The 15,000-nt window shown below is 39.8% G+C and overlaps 1 protein-coding gene across 1 annotated transcript in view; it reads right to left on the bottom strand.

Moving 5' to 3' along the window:
* Positions 1 to 15,000, bottom strand: part of TPX2 (TPX2 microtubule nucleation factor) — a gene marked incomplete in the record, with an annotated part of 1,896,622 nt that overhangs the window by 686,599 nt on the left and 1,195,023 nt on the right. The window contains 1 exon segment of the mRNA XM_044089016.1: positions 10,116 to 10,295. Coding sequence (XP_043944951.1) covers positions 10,116 to 10,295 — 180 coding nt within the window.

Genomic DNA, 15,000 nt, shown 5'->3' with positions numbered 1-15,000 from the left:
AGTGGTAAAGTTTACCCATATTCCGAAAGGGAACATAAGCATTCTGATCAGAATACAGTATCCAATCGGAGATGAGAGATTAATGATGTCACCGCACCGGAAGCTCACAGAGACATTAATGGTTCTAATTCATCTGGAAATGGCCCTTTGGAGGACGGTGTAAGACGCTCAGAGAGGCTAAAAAACCAAGGGCCCCCCTGCGACGAGGATGAAGCAGTATGGACGGGAGCCCGTTCGAAATCCAACAGTGGTGGAGCTGGCCAGCAGCGTGGATGGGGAAAAGTAACAAAAAGATAATTATGATCAACACTAATATTCAACACGGTAAGACATGTGACTTTGACTGTGACGGTTATTTTAATAGTTCCAAGTGTTCACCATATGGACAGTTTTGTAAAAGCAACTCATTTATTCCAGTTGCGTCTGGGATTAGTCAAACTTGTGGCGAATTAGAAGTTACATATCATGGCAATGATGCGTCATTCAATGACATTACGGATGTTTCGGAAGTTATAACGTGGAAGTTGAAGTTGGTGAATGTTATTATGGAAATGATTGTACTCATGTGTGTGAAGGGGAGAACGTTTTGGTATGGAATGATGTAAAATTTTCTTCTCGGGACTCCAACTCGGAGCAGCAACATGTCGCAGACAGCATTTCTGGGGAAGGGAGGATGTTGTTTGATTTGCCGTGTTTTCCAAATGGAATTGACTGTGATAAATCAAGTGTTAATACCCTTGGTATTATGAAGGGAAGTATTATGGATAGGTTGAATGAAATGGTAACTTTTGATTCAACCCTCTTAGAACACAATGAAAACAGTTTGATGTGTGTCGATGATCCATTATTAAATTTGAGTATTTATACACCTTTAAGGAATTTCAACGACCCTGTTCAGAGGGTTGATCAAATGTAAAACGTGTGGGAACATGCATCGGGGAGGTGAAGTAAAACACATAGATATTAATGAAATTAGGGAATGTAACAGGTTGGACAACTTAAACAATATAGGGATTAATGAAGTAGGGAGGGTTGAACAACTGAGTGAATTCTTCACTAGTCACTGTGAGGAAGTTATGCAGCAAAATAATGGAATATTAGTTCAACATGACATCCCTGGTATTTTAAGCAATCCGACCATTCTATCTAATAACGCTTGTGATTTCAAGCTATATAACTATTCTAGTGTCACCTTAGGCAGTCAGTATGCCAAGTTGTGTTCTAAAGGATTTAATTTTGTACCATAAAAAGCCTTACTGTGAACAGAAAACGATAGGCAGAAAAACTGGGATACCAAGTGTGGATGCTGAAAAAAAGATGGGCAATGCAGACAAGTGAGCTCTTGCAGATGGCACAGGAGGCTATCACAAGAGCACAAAACGTACACAAATCCTAGTTTATGCAAACGAATAACCCACCATAGGACCCAAAAAGGATCCTCAGTTTTCCAGCAAAATTTAGGGATCAGAGATTATGCAACATGGGGGGGGGGGTTCCAGTACTGGTGGGTCTTTGATAGGAAACCAATTAAACAGAACCAGCAACAAAAGACTCTGCATTTGAACTACAAATACACTGCTTTATAACTATCTAAACAACATACATTGAATCAAACCACCAGAGTATTAACTGAATCAAATCACCAAGTATCAATTTCTCCTTTAAATTTTTTTTTTTTGAGGAAACAGGGAAGCATTTTAATACTTGGATTCAGCAAACCTTAAAACCAATGAAACTTCCTGAAAAAATGAAAGTATTATACTACACACAATCTTAAAAGTGATAAATGAAATTAGCATTAGGCTAAAAAAGTAGCCATTGCAGAGTTCCACTGGAAAACCATTACCTGTATTTGGGCCTCCTTCCGATTTCCTGACTGGAGTAACTACAGCCAAGGGTAGAGTCTGCTTACCACGTGGCGTTAAAATTGCTTTTGAACATGGCGTTAAAGACTTCTTGATCATTCTTTCTACTTTACTGCTCAATTCTTCCGTCAATATTTCTTCAGCCCCTTTAGATTTTACATCTGCAATTAACCAGAATTGCAATATTTTGAATAAAAGGTCTGTGTGCACAAAGTACAAAACAAGCTCAAAACAAACTGCAGGGTATAAAGGGAGAAAGTGGTGGAAGTACAGTCCAGTTCTACAAGTAAACCAGTAAAACATGTTCAGATCATGGCTGCCGTAGCCTAAGCTAGGATATAAACACCCATCCAGTTCTACAAGTAAACCAGTAAAAGATGTTCAGATCAGGGTGTGCCAAGCTAGGATATAAACACCCATCCAGTTCTACAAGTAAACCAGTAAAGATGTTCAGATCATGGCTGGAGAAGCTAGGATATAAACACCCATCCAGTTCTACAAGTAAACCAGTAAAACATGTTCAGATCATGGCTGCCGTAGCCTAAGCTAGGATATAAACACCCATCCAGCTTTCAAAACTTAAGGGCACCTCCCACACAGACAACTGGAAGATCCAACAGAGTAGTGAGAAAACTAGTAGTCTGAGATTTCATGCCAACCGAAGAAAGGAAGTGAAGTGATTTCCTTGCCTTAAACTCACCTTATCAGCAGTAACTAGCTAGTTGTTTAAATTACCAGGATAGCATTGCAATTAGTACACGTGTGTGGGTCCAAAAGGACAGAGTATATTCTCCTAGTGGCAGTAAAAAATAGCCTGGTCTGTCCAAGTTGGAAAATACACAGGAAGGGCTTAGAGTGTAATAATTTATTGGGCATTAGAGTATTTTGTTTGATCGTACAGATTTGGCAGAGTTGTGCAGCTTATGACTTACTTCCAGATCTCAGCTATGCTTGGTGTCCTCATCGGCATTTAAGAAAACATTTTCTTGCATCTAGTGCCATTCAGACAAAGCAAAAGTACCTTAAGAACTTCCACTGGTTTTAAATTTAGTGAACCACTACTGATGCACTGATTTACTGCATTTAAACTGCTTCGCATTGCTATAGAGCCATAGTGCCTTATTTCACCTTGCTGTTTAGCTAGCCTTAACAGTGGCTAACTAGCTGTTAAATTATTGGGTACCACTGCACTTGGCATATTTCTGCATGTGCGCTTTACATAAAGAACACAGTTATTCACCTAATGGTAGAAGGTGTTTGCCTGGTCTATCAGAGTTTGGAAACACAGGAACAGCTCTGACTAATAGTCTGGCCCAAGAATCATGACGACAGTAGCCATGTAACCCAGAATCCTCAGATATTCCTAGGCAAAAAGACATTTGGCTGAAAAAGATCAGAAAGTTTTATTTTCGCAGTCCCACTCTATTCCAAAGAAGGCGTTCCCTAGGAATGCAATCAAAAACTTCCCAGAAAAAAATGGTGGGAAGAAAATTTCAGAAAGTTCACCTAGATTTCAGAGGAGCTCCATGAGGCATGTCAAAGAATCCTAATATTTTGGGGTGAAGCAGTCTCTACAAATAAGCCCACATCCACAAAAGAAAGTGTGAATGCCTTGCAGTCTGCAGTAGACAAAAAATTCAGGCATGGGCAATAATGCCCTTCTAGCCTCCCAATATAAGAAAATAATTTTTCCCATAATAAAAAAAAAAAAAAAAAAAAAAAGTGTCCAAGCTGGTTTTGAAAATATCGAAAACTAGTGCTTGCTTTAAAATAATTTGGCAGTGTAGTCCATGCATCAGCTACTCCCAGAACTAAATTTGTACCTCTCTGTTCCTATATAATCTATACAGTTTGCCGGATTCTCTACTTCTCTTTGCAGTAAGCAATCCTGGGGCAGAAACTTCAAATACCCTTGGTGCAAAGGACTACCAAAAAATAAAGCAGACAATTTTAAACAAACATGTAATCTGGAATGAGATGTTAACCATGTTTTAAAAATCTGTTATTTTATTACCTCTGGTAGTATCTATTTCAAGGTAAGGTCTAGGGCTGTTCTCAAAGTTTTTTCTTTGGTACCAGAAGATTCTAGAATAAATCTTTAAACAAAATAATCTAGTTACTGAGCACCTATACTCCAGATAGGTAAATCTCTTGTTTAACAAACATTTTACTACAAGCAAAATTATTTCTGTTCCTTAGCTAAATCTGTGTAGAAACTAGCCAAGTAGGTCCTGGTAGTAAATGTCCAGTTTGTAAAACAAAACACAAAGGTAGTGATGCAATGGATTGATCTTGGTTCGTAATTCTGTGTTTTATCTACTGTTTGCTATTGTGGACGGTCTGCAATGGTTACATCTTTATACCATCTAGGTACAGTTATCTCTACACCAGCTAAAGGACTCTTGTATTTTCCCCAAACCTCCATCCCTTTAGCCATTTAAAACCACAACAATAAAATGTCTATTTCCACTGCTTACAATAACCCGACTACCAAGACACACACCTCCTCTTTCACGGTAGTCAGTTGTATAAGCTATCAAGAAATACTTCTCCCCTACTATTGTTTTCTATAGATCAAAAACACGGAGTGTGCCCATCCATCCAACCAGTATTGAGAAACCTCCCTCATTATAAATATCTGAAGCATGTTAAACTGTCCGGCATTATTGTGAACTTGTAGTGACTTGTTTCACCTTGCGATTGGTTTACCCTGCCAAATCACCTTATCAGCAGTGATTGGGTAGCTGTTAAATTACTGGGATAACATTGCCCTTAGTACACTGCTTTTTACATCAAGAAGACAGTTATCCACCTGGTGGTAAATGGTAGCCTTGTTTATCCAAATTGGAAAACACAATCCGCTCAAGAGTGTTAGTAGTTTATTAGCCAGGGAGCTCGTTAGTCATTATTCTGTTTTTAGTGTAAACATCAGATTTGGCCAGTTTGCTCGGAGCTGCTCATTGTGCAGCAGTGGTTAGCAGTGTCCTACATAGCAAACATCTAGAAGGTAAAAACTTCCTACAGATCCATCTCAAACTGTACCCAGTAACTCTGATTATAAAGAAATCAATTTGCTCATTGAGATGCACAGAGCAACTAGTTTGGGTATTGATAAGCACCGCCCCTTAAATTTAGTATTACATTGCTGGGGCTATTCTCTAGACCCAAAAGTACCCTTAATTGTCCTCTTTTAGCCCCTTATGCACCACATCCTTATAAAAGACCTGACACACTGGAGATGAGCATTCCCAATTTCACTGCAGCCAGTTTGACACAGGGGTCAGAATGGAGAGAAATCAGCAAACAAAGGAAGCAAAGGAGAGTAGTATTGTTTGAATACACAAGTCTTGGCATGTACCCTTTACAAGGTAGACCCTATACCGATATACAGACTATTTTATACAGCATATATCCTTGACAGAAGTAAAGTTACAAAATAAAGACAGCTGAGTGCACAAGACCCAGGATAAAAATTGCCCAATCCTAGTAGGTGTGCTGGTGCCAGGATTGGAAAAAAAATAAGACCGTGCAGAATCCTGAAGAAACAAACATTCCTTCAATGGGGATAGGCCAGGGCGAGGATGGTCCACCTGTTGTAAAAGTAATCCACAAGAAAGAAAAAATTTGATAGGCCATAAAGACGACAGTGAACTACTGAGGATTAGAAATTATGTACCATTACCATCATGCAAGGCGTCTAGAATTTCCAGACAGAATATATACAAAAAGATGGAGAGAAATTAGAGGAAAGAAAAATATTTTCACAAGAAACTGTCAGAAGCTTCAGATGAAAAAAATACAACAGATTTATGAAAATCACAACTAATAAACTTTATACAGACCAAGAAACCTTGGGCCATTTGGAAAAGAAACATAGGCAGTGCGAAAACACAAAAAAAACAGCTTGAGATTCTTGAAAAGATGTGAAAAGAAATATGGAGACGGGAAAGTGTTCTGATATGGTGTAATATTTATGCAAAGGAGAACGCAAAACTAATCAATACAAAAAAAGCAGCCCCAAATATATTCAAAGAAATACAGGCAAAGGCATCCAGACATGGAAAATTTCACAATACAAAAAGAGGAAAAGCAGAAAAAAATTATTAGCAATGGAGAAGTTAAAAAAAACAGAAAAAGAAAGTTATGTACTTACCATAACGTTACATGAGAGTGGTTCATCTCGCCGTCATTCTTACACATGGGTAGCGTCCCAAGCACCATTCAACCTGGGTGGCTCACGGGAGTATATTCCTCAAGACAGTGGAACCAAAGGAAGCCCTGTCCCTGGAGGCCCTATCTACTTTGTAATGCATGATGAAGGCATAAGTAGCAGCTGCACATAGAGTGTGTCCAAAGGCAGCCTAGCCATGTAAGCTGAAGTAGCAGAAACAGCCCTAGTGGAATGCACTTTCACATCATGTCCTAACGGTTGATTCACGGAGGAATATATATGTGAATGTGAATTTTATGCAACCATTTGGAAAAAGTAACTTTAGATACTGGTAGCCCTTTCTTGTTGTTAGCATGAGAAACAAAGTTGTTCTGATTTTCTAAATACTTTTGTTCTCTCCAAATAGAATCTTAATTGCCTGGGAACAGAGTTTATGCAACATATACTCAAACTTGTTAGAATGGTTAGTGAAGAAAGTTGGGAGTTCAATAGTTTGGCTCAGATTAGCCTCTGAACATAAGTTTGGAAGGAGGGTTAGTCCTCAGCGACACTGTCGGGGTGAAAAATCAAATATGGGGTTTGATAGATAGGGCATGAAGTTTGGACACTGTACGTGCTGATGTAATGGCTACCAAGAAAATAGTTTCAGGACAGACATTTTAGTTGACAGGATGATGCAAGTTCAAAGGGAGGAAGAATGATCCATGACAACACAAAATTCAGATTCCAGGGGGTAAAAGGTGGTCTAAGATGTATGGTACCTTTTAAGAAGACTCGACATAATCTGTGAGACATTAGGTTAGAACCTTCCGATCTGAGGTGAAAATTTGAAATTGCAGCCAATTGAACTCGCAAGGTGGCAGCTGCAGCACCTTCAATAAAAAGGCTAGTCAGGAATTCTAAAATGCTAGCAAGTGGAGCGACATATGACTCCATGTTATTTTGCGAAGCCCAACAAGCAAATCACTTCCATTTGCTGGCGTACAACTTTCTGGTGTAAGCTTTATGAGAGGATACAAGGATATGCTGCAACTCAGAGGAGAAATTGTGTGACCTGGCTAAATTGGTAATTGGAGCAGCCAAGCTGTCAATCGGAGGGAATGAAGAGAAGGATGAAGAGCCCCTGACGAATGAGTCAGTAGATATGGAACCGGGTCCAGAATCCAAGATTATTCTAGTTGGTAGAGTTGAAAAAAGGGGAACCAAATCTGTCGAGGCCAAGACAGGGCTATTAAAATTACAGTCCTCCCCAGGGCTATGGCTTTCTGCAAGAAATTCGGAATCAGGGAAATTGGTGGAAAAGCATACATTAGTCCCAGGGGCCAATCATGTATGAGCGAATCCCTTGGGCTGCCCCTTTGGTGGGGGATTCAGGGCAAAGTAGCTTCTGCATTTAGCTTTCAAAGGGGATGCAAACAGGTCGCAGCAAGGTTGGCCCCTATCTGCGGAAAATCTTCACAACTTCGTTTTTGAGGGACCACTCGTATAGCATCAGAATAGCTCTGCTCAGTTTGTCCGCGATCACACTGGATTTCCCCAGGATGTGCATTGCTATCAGAAAGCGTCCGGTGGATACAGCCCCACTGCCAATCTCGCAGGGCCTCTCGACATAAGGATAAGACTTGGTTCCCCCTTGCTTACTGATATACCAGACCACAAACATATTGTCGGTCTGGATTGCAATCGCCCCCAGAGGAAAAAAGAGTGTTAAATACTGCAACGTCAAAAGTATCGCTCTCAACTCCAGGACAGTGATGTGCAACTAACTCTGTCTCTGACCAGGTGCCTTAGGCAATTCTTCCCTAAAAAAGCCCCACCCCACCCCCCTATCAGAGAAGAGTCCGTGGTCACAGTGGCTGATGGCAGGGGAAGAACAATGGGCAACCTACTGTTACACGATTGCCTTCTGGGTTCCACAGTCATCAGTTCCACCTCCCCCAGCTCCGAAGGCCCAGCTCGGTGGAGTAGACACAGCAGGTAAAATGGTCTTCGGCTCTGAAACTGGTTGGGCCGAAGCCAATAATTTGACTAGTGCCGGATTCTTGAGAAGCCTCTGCACCACTGTCCACAATGGAGAGGGTCCTCGAAGAACAAGTAGAAGGCATCGAAAAAGCCACTGACTGCAAAATGGGTGATTTCAAAGTTTTGGAGACTGGCTCCAAAAAGACAAGCTCGGTTCCGAAGACTGCGGAACCGGTGACTACACCTTCTCAGCAAGGATTGGAGCAGACTACTTCGGCTCCTAAGAAGCTTTAGACTACTTCGAACCATTCGACAATTTTGACGTCTGGTCGGCCTTGTCCAACAATTCCTGGAAATCTGGTTTTAGTAAACTGCCGTCTACCAGTTTCCTCCTGCATTCCAGTAATACCCTGGTGCTAAAGGAGTGACAACTGGAGCAGTCCTGAAGATGGACTGCCCCAAACAATACACAAAACTGGACCATCTCTCTCTATATATTATTATATACACACACACACACACACACACACACACACACACATTATATATACACACACACACATTATATATACGCCAATTACAGACTTTGTGCTAGTTATAGCGGCAGAGTCGGAGCATATTCTCAGCTCAGAGCCAGTCAGTAATGAATGTAGGCGAGATGGACCACATACATCTATCATTATGGGGAGTACATAACCAATTGTTTTGTTTCATTGTCAAGCCAAAATAGTGCACCTTTCCACAAGGAAAACAAGTAGCAAAAGCCAGTAAAAATTAAGTTTCTAAGTCACTTTTCACACACAGAGTAAAGCACTTGGTCAGCCCCAAAAAGTAAAATGCAAAATGCGTGCTTTTGTTTTAAAAGTACAAAACAGTCTTGTGGCAGTCTGTTAAGAGACTTCTAGCTTAAAATAAACTTTCCTAAACAGGACAGGGTTTTTTTTTAATTTAAGCCCCCCCCCGGTGATTTACTCAGCAAAGGAACAGCACAAGCAGATCAATCCTTGATAGCCTCATAAGGCATGCACTCTTTGGTGGCAAGAAAGTTCTGAAGGGCTCGTCACCCACACCGGCCTTTAGTCGGCTCACGTGAAGCTGACTGGCCATGTAGAAGATGCCCTGAAGCTTTTGAAGCTGTCCAGCTGTTATATCCTATGCGGGATACAACTCTTATAGCCAAGGCTACTGTGGCAGTGATTAATAGCATGAACGTTTAACGGTAAAGTATGACATGCCAAGAGTTCAGAAACCTAAACTCTCAGGAACCAAGGAAATGAACAGACCCCCACTGATCATAGGGGATCTTTGCCCCTGAGAAGTCCAGGAAACTTGAATGCACTTGCCTTCAAGACAGAGCCCTGGGTAATTCCACAGTCCTTCTCTCCCCCTTGGGTGGAAATGTATCAAATACCCAGAAACAACCTTCCTAATGCCAAGCTAGTGTACATCTATAAGCAGATGTAAACTTTTTCTTACTCTGCCAAAAAAAGTAAGAACGATTATGGCAGAAGTTTTACAGATGGCAGAAAAAACTGGGATACCAAGTGTGGATGCTGAAAAAAAGATGGGCAATGCAGACAAGTGAGCTCTTGCAGATGGCACAGGAGGCTATCACAAGAGCACAAAACACATACACAAATCCTAGTTTATGCAAACGAATAACCCACCATAGGACCCAAAAAGGATCCTCCATTTTCCAGCAAAATTTAGGGATCAGAGATTATGCAACATGGGGGGGTTCCAGTACTGGAGGGTCTTTGATAGGAAACCATGGCTGACAATGTTCCAATTAAACAGAACCAGCAACAAAAGACTCTACATTTGAACTACAAATACACTGCTTTATAACTATCTAAACAACATACATTGAATCAAACCACCAGAGTATTAATTGAATCAAATCACCAAGTATCAATTTCTCCTTTAATTTTTTTTTTTTTTGAGGAAACAGGGAAGCATTTTAATACTTAACAGATTCAGCAAACCTTAAAACCAATGAAACTTCCTGAAAAAATGATAGGAAAGTATTATACTACACACAATCTTAAAAGTGATAAATGAAATTAGCATTAGGCTAAAAAAGTAGCCATTGCAGAGTTCCACTGGAAAACCATTACCTGTATTTGGGCCTCCTTCCGATTTCCTGACTGGAGTAACTACAGCCAAGGGTAGAGTCTGCTTACCACGTGGCGTTAAAATGGCTTTTGAACATGGCGTTAAAGACTTCTTGATCATTCTTTCCACTTTACTGCTCAATTCTTCCGTCAATATTTCTTCAGCCCCTTTAGATTTTACATCTGCAATTAACCAGAATTGCAATATTTTGAATAAAAGGTCTGTGTGCACAAAGTACAAAACAAGCTCAAAACAAACTGCAGGGTATAAAGGGAGGAAGTGGTGATAGTACAGTCCAGTTCTACAAGTAAACCAGTAAAAGATGTTCAGATCATGGCTGCCGTAGCCTAAGCTAGGATATAAACACCCATCCAGTTCCTACAAGTAAACCAGTAAAAGATGTTCAGATCATGGCTGCCGTAGCCTAAGCTAGGATATAAACACCCATCCAGTTCTACAAGTAAACCAGTAAAAGATGTTCAGATCATGGCTGCCGTAGCCTAAGCTAGGATATAAACACCCATCCAGTTCTACAAGTAAACCAGTAAAAGATGTTCAGATCATGGCTGCCGTAGCCTAAGCTAGGATATAAACACCCATCCAGCTTCCAAAACTTAAAGGCACCTCCCACACAGACAACTGGAAGATCCAACAGAGTAGTGAGAAAACTAGTAGTGTGAGATTTCATGCCAACCGAAGAAAGGAAGTGAAGTGATTTCCTTGCCTTAAACTCACCTTATCAGCAGTAACTAGCTAGTTGTTTAAATTACCAGGATAGCATTGCAATTAGTACACGTGTGTGGGTCCAAAAGGACAGAGTTTATTCCCCTAGTGGCAGTAAAAAATAGCCTGGTCTGTCCAAGTTGGAAAATACACAGGAAGGGCTTAAGAGTGTAATAATTTATTGGGCATTAGAGTATTTTGTTTGATCGTACAGATTTGGCAGAGTTGTGCAGCTCATGACTTACTTCCAGATCTCAGCTATGCTTGGTGTCCTCATCGGCATTTAAAAAAACATTTTCTTGCATCTAGTGCCATTCAGACAAAGCAAAAGTACCTTAAGAACTTCCACTGGTTTTAAATTTAGTGAACCACTACTGATGCACTGATTTACTGCATTTAAACTGCTTCGCATTGCTATAGAGCCATAGTGCCTTATTTCACCTTGCTGTTTACCTAGCCTTAAATTGCCTTAACAGTGGCTAGCTAGCTGTTAAATTATTGGGTAGCACTGCACTTGGTATATTTCTGCGTGTGTGCTTTACATAAAGAATACAGTTATTCACCTAATGGTAGAAGGTGTTTGCCTGGTCTATCAGAGTTTGGAAACACACAGGAACAGCTCTGACTAATAGTCTGGCCCAAGAATCATGACGACAGTAGCCATGTAACCCAGAATCCTCAGATATTCCTAGGCAAAAAGACATTTGGCTGAAAAAGATCAGAAAGTTTTATTTTCGCAGTCCCACTCTATTCCAAAGAAGGTGTTCCCTAGGAATGCAATCAAAAACTTCCCAGAAAAAAATGGTGGGAAGAAAATTTCAGAAAGTTCACCTAGATTTCAGAGGAGCTCCATGAGGCATGTCAAAGAATCCTAATATTTTGGGGTGAAGCGGTCTCTACAAATAAGCCCACATCCACAAAAGAAAGTGTGAATGCCTTGCAGTCTGCAGTAGACAAACATTTCAGGCATGGGCAATAATGCCCTTCTAGCCTCCCAATATAAGAAAATAATTTTTCCCATAATAAAAAAAAGTGTCCAAGCTGTTTTTGAAAATATCGAAAACTAGTGCTTGCTTTAAAATAATTTGGTAGTGTAGTCCATGCATCAGCTACTTCCAGAACTAAATTTGTACTTCTCTGTTCCTATATAATCTATACAGTTTGCCAGATTCTCTACTTCTCTTTGCAGTAAGCAATTTTGGGGCAGAAACTTCAAATACCCTTGGTGCAAAGGACTACAAAAAAATAAAGCAGACACAATTTTAAACAAACATGTAATCTGGAATGAGATGTTAACCATGTTTTAAACATCTGTTACCTTATTACCTCTGGTAGTATCTATTTCAAGGTAAGGTCTAGGGCTGTTCTCAAAGTTTTTTCTTTGGTACCAGAAGATTATGGAATAAATCTTTAAACAAAATAATCTAGTTACTGAGCACCTATACTCCAGATAGGAAAATCTCGTTTAACAAACATTTTACTACAAGCAAAATTATTTCTGTTCCTTAGCTAAATCTGTGTTGAAACTAACCAAGTAGGTCCTGGTAGTAAATTTCCAGTTTGTAAAACAACACACAAAGGTAGTAATGCAATGGATTGATCTTGGTTCGTAATTCTGTGTTTTATCTACTGTTTGCTATTGTGGACGGTCTGCAATGGTTACATCTTTATACCATCTAGGTATAAATTATCTCTACACCAGCTAAAGGACTCTTGTATTTTCCCCAAACCTCCATCCCTTTAGCCATTTAAAAGCACAACAATAAAATGTCTATTTCCACTGCTTACAATAACCCGACTACCAAGACACACACCTCCACTTTCACGGTAGTCAGTTGTATAAGCTATCAAGAAATACTTCTCCCCTACTATTGTTTTCTATAGATCAAAAACACGGAGTGTGCCCATCCATCCAACCAGTATTGAGAAACCTCCCTCATTATAAATATCTGAAGCATGTTAAACTGTCCAGCATTATTGTGAACTTGTAGTGACTTGTTTCACCTTGCGATTGGTTTACCCTGCCAAATCACCTTATCAGCAGTGATTGGGTAGCTGTTAAATTACTGGGATAACATTGCCCTTAGTACACTGCTTTTTACATCAAGAAGACAGTTATCCACCTGGTGGTAAATGGTAGCCTTGTTTATCCAAATTGGAAAACACAATCCGCTCAAGAGTGTTAGTAGTTTATTAGCCAGGGAGCTCGTTAGTCATTATTGTGTTTTTAGTGCAAACATCAGATTTGGCCAGTTTGCTCGGAGCTGCTCATTGTGCAGCAGTGGTTAGCAGTGTCCTACATAGCAAACATCTAGAAGGTAAAAACTTCCTACAGATCCATCTCAAACTGTACTCAGTAACTCTGATTACAAAGAAATCAATTTGCTCATTGAGATGCACAGAGCAACTAGTTTGGGTATTGATAAGCACCGCCCCTTAAATTTAGTATTACATTGCTGGGGCTATTCTCTAGACCCAAAAGTACCCTCAATTGTCCTCTTTTAGCCCCTTATGCACCACATCCTTATAAAAGACCCGACACATTGGAGATGAGCATTCCCAATTTCACTGCAGCCAGTTTGACACAGGGGTCAGAATGGAGAGAAATCAGCAAACAAAGAAAGCAAAGGAGAGTAGTATTGTTTGAATACACAAGTCTTGGCATGTACCCTTTGCAAGGTAGACCCTATACCGATATACAGACTATTTTATACAGCATATATCCTCGACAGAAGTAAAGTTACAAAATAAAGACAGCTGAGTGCACAAGACCCAGGATAAAAATTGCCCAATCCTAGTAGGCGTGCTGGTGCCAGGATTGGAAAAAAAAAATAAGACAGTGCAGAATCCTGAAGAAACAAACATTCCTTCAATGGGGATAGGCCAAGGCGAGGATGGTCCACCTGTTGTAAAAGTAATCCACAAGAAAGAAAAAATTTGATAGGCCATAAAGACTACAGTGAACTACTGAGGATTAGAAATTATGTACCATTACAATCATGCAAGGCATCTAGAATTTCCAGACAGAATATATACAAAAAGATGGAGAGAAATTAGATGAAAGAAAAGTATTTGCACAAGAAACTGTCAGAAGCTTCAGATGAAAAAAATACAACAGATTTATGAAAATCACAACTAATAAACTTTATACAGACCAAGAAACCTTGGGCCATTTGGAAAAGAAACATAGGCAGTGCGAAAATACAAAAAAAAAAAAACCTTGAGATTCTTGAAAAGATGTGAAAAGAAATATGGAGATGGGAAAGTGTTCTGATATGGTGTAATATTTATGCAAAGGAGAATGCAAAACTAATCAATACAAAAAAAGCAGCCCCAAATATATTCAAAGAAATACAGGCAAAGGCATCCAGACATGGAAAATTTCACAATACAAAAAAAAAAAAAAAAAAAAAAAAAGAGGAAAAGCAGAAAAAAATTATTAGCAATGGAGAAGTTAAAAAAACAGAAAAAAGTTATGTACTTACCATAATATTACATGAGTTGTTCATCTCGCCGTCATTCTTACACATGGGTAGCGTCCTAAGCACCATTCAACCTGGGTGGCTCACGGGAGTATATTCAAGACAGTGGAACCAAAGGAAGCCCTGTCCTTTGAGGCCCTATCTACTTTGTAATGCATGATGAAGGTAGGAGGCATAAGTAGCAGCTGCACATAGAGCGTGTCCAAAGGCAGCCTAGCCATGTAAGCTGAAGTAGCAGAAACAGCCCTAGTGGAATGCACTTTCACATCATGTCCTAACGGTTGATTCATGGAGGAATATATATGTGAAGGTGAATTTTATGCAACCATTTGGAAAGAGTAACTTTAGATACTGGTAGCCCTTTCTTGTTGTTAGCATGACAAACAAAGTTGTTCTGATTTTCTAAAATAAATACTTTTGTTCTCTCCAAATAGAATCTTAATTGCCTGTGAACAGAGTTTATGCAACATATACTCAAACTTGTTAGAATGGTTAGTGAAGAAAGTTGGGAGTTCAATAGTTTGGTTCAGATTAGCCTCTGAACATAAGTTTGGAAGGAGGGTTAGTCCTCAGCGACACTGTCGGGGTGAAAAATCAAATATGGGGGTTTGATAGATAGGGCACGAAGTTTGGACACTGTACGTGCTGATGTAATGGCTACCAAGAAAATAGTTTCAGGACA

Source organism: Protopterus annectens, chromosome 12.part0, assembly GCF_019279795.1.
Source record: "Protopterus annectens isolate FY-2018-M chromosome 12.part0, PAN1.0, whole genome shotgun sequence".
Taxonomy (NCBI): Eukaryota; Metazoa; Chordata; order Ceratodontiformes; family Protopteridae; genus Protopterus; species Protopterus annectens.
Note: the sequence above shows the minus strand (reverse complement) of the source record. Positions and strands in the feature narration are given on the sequence as shown.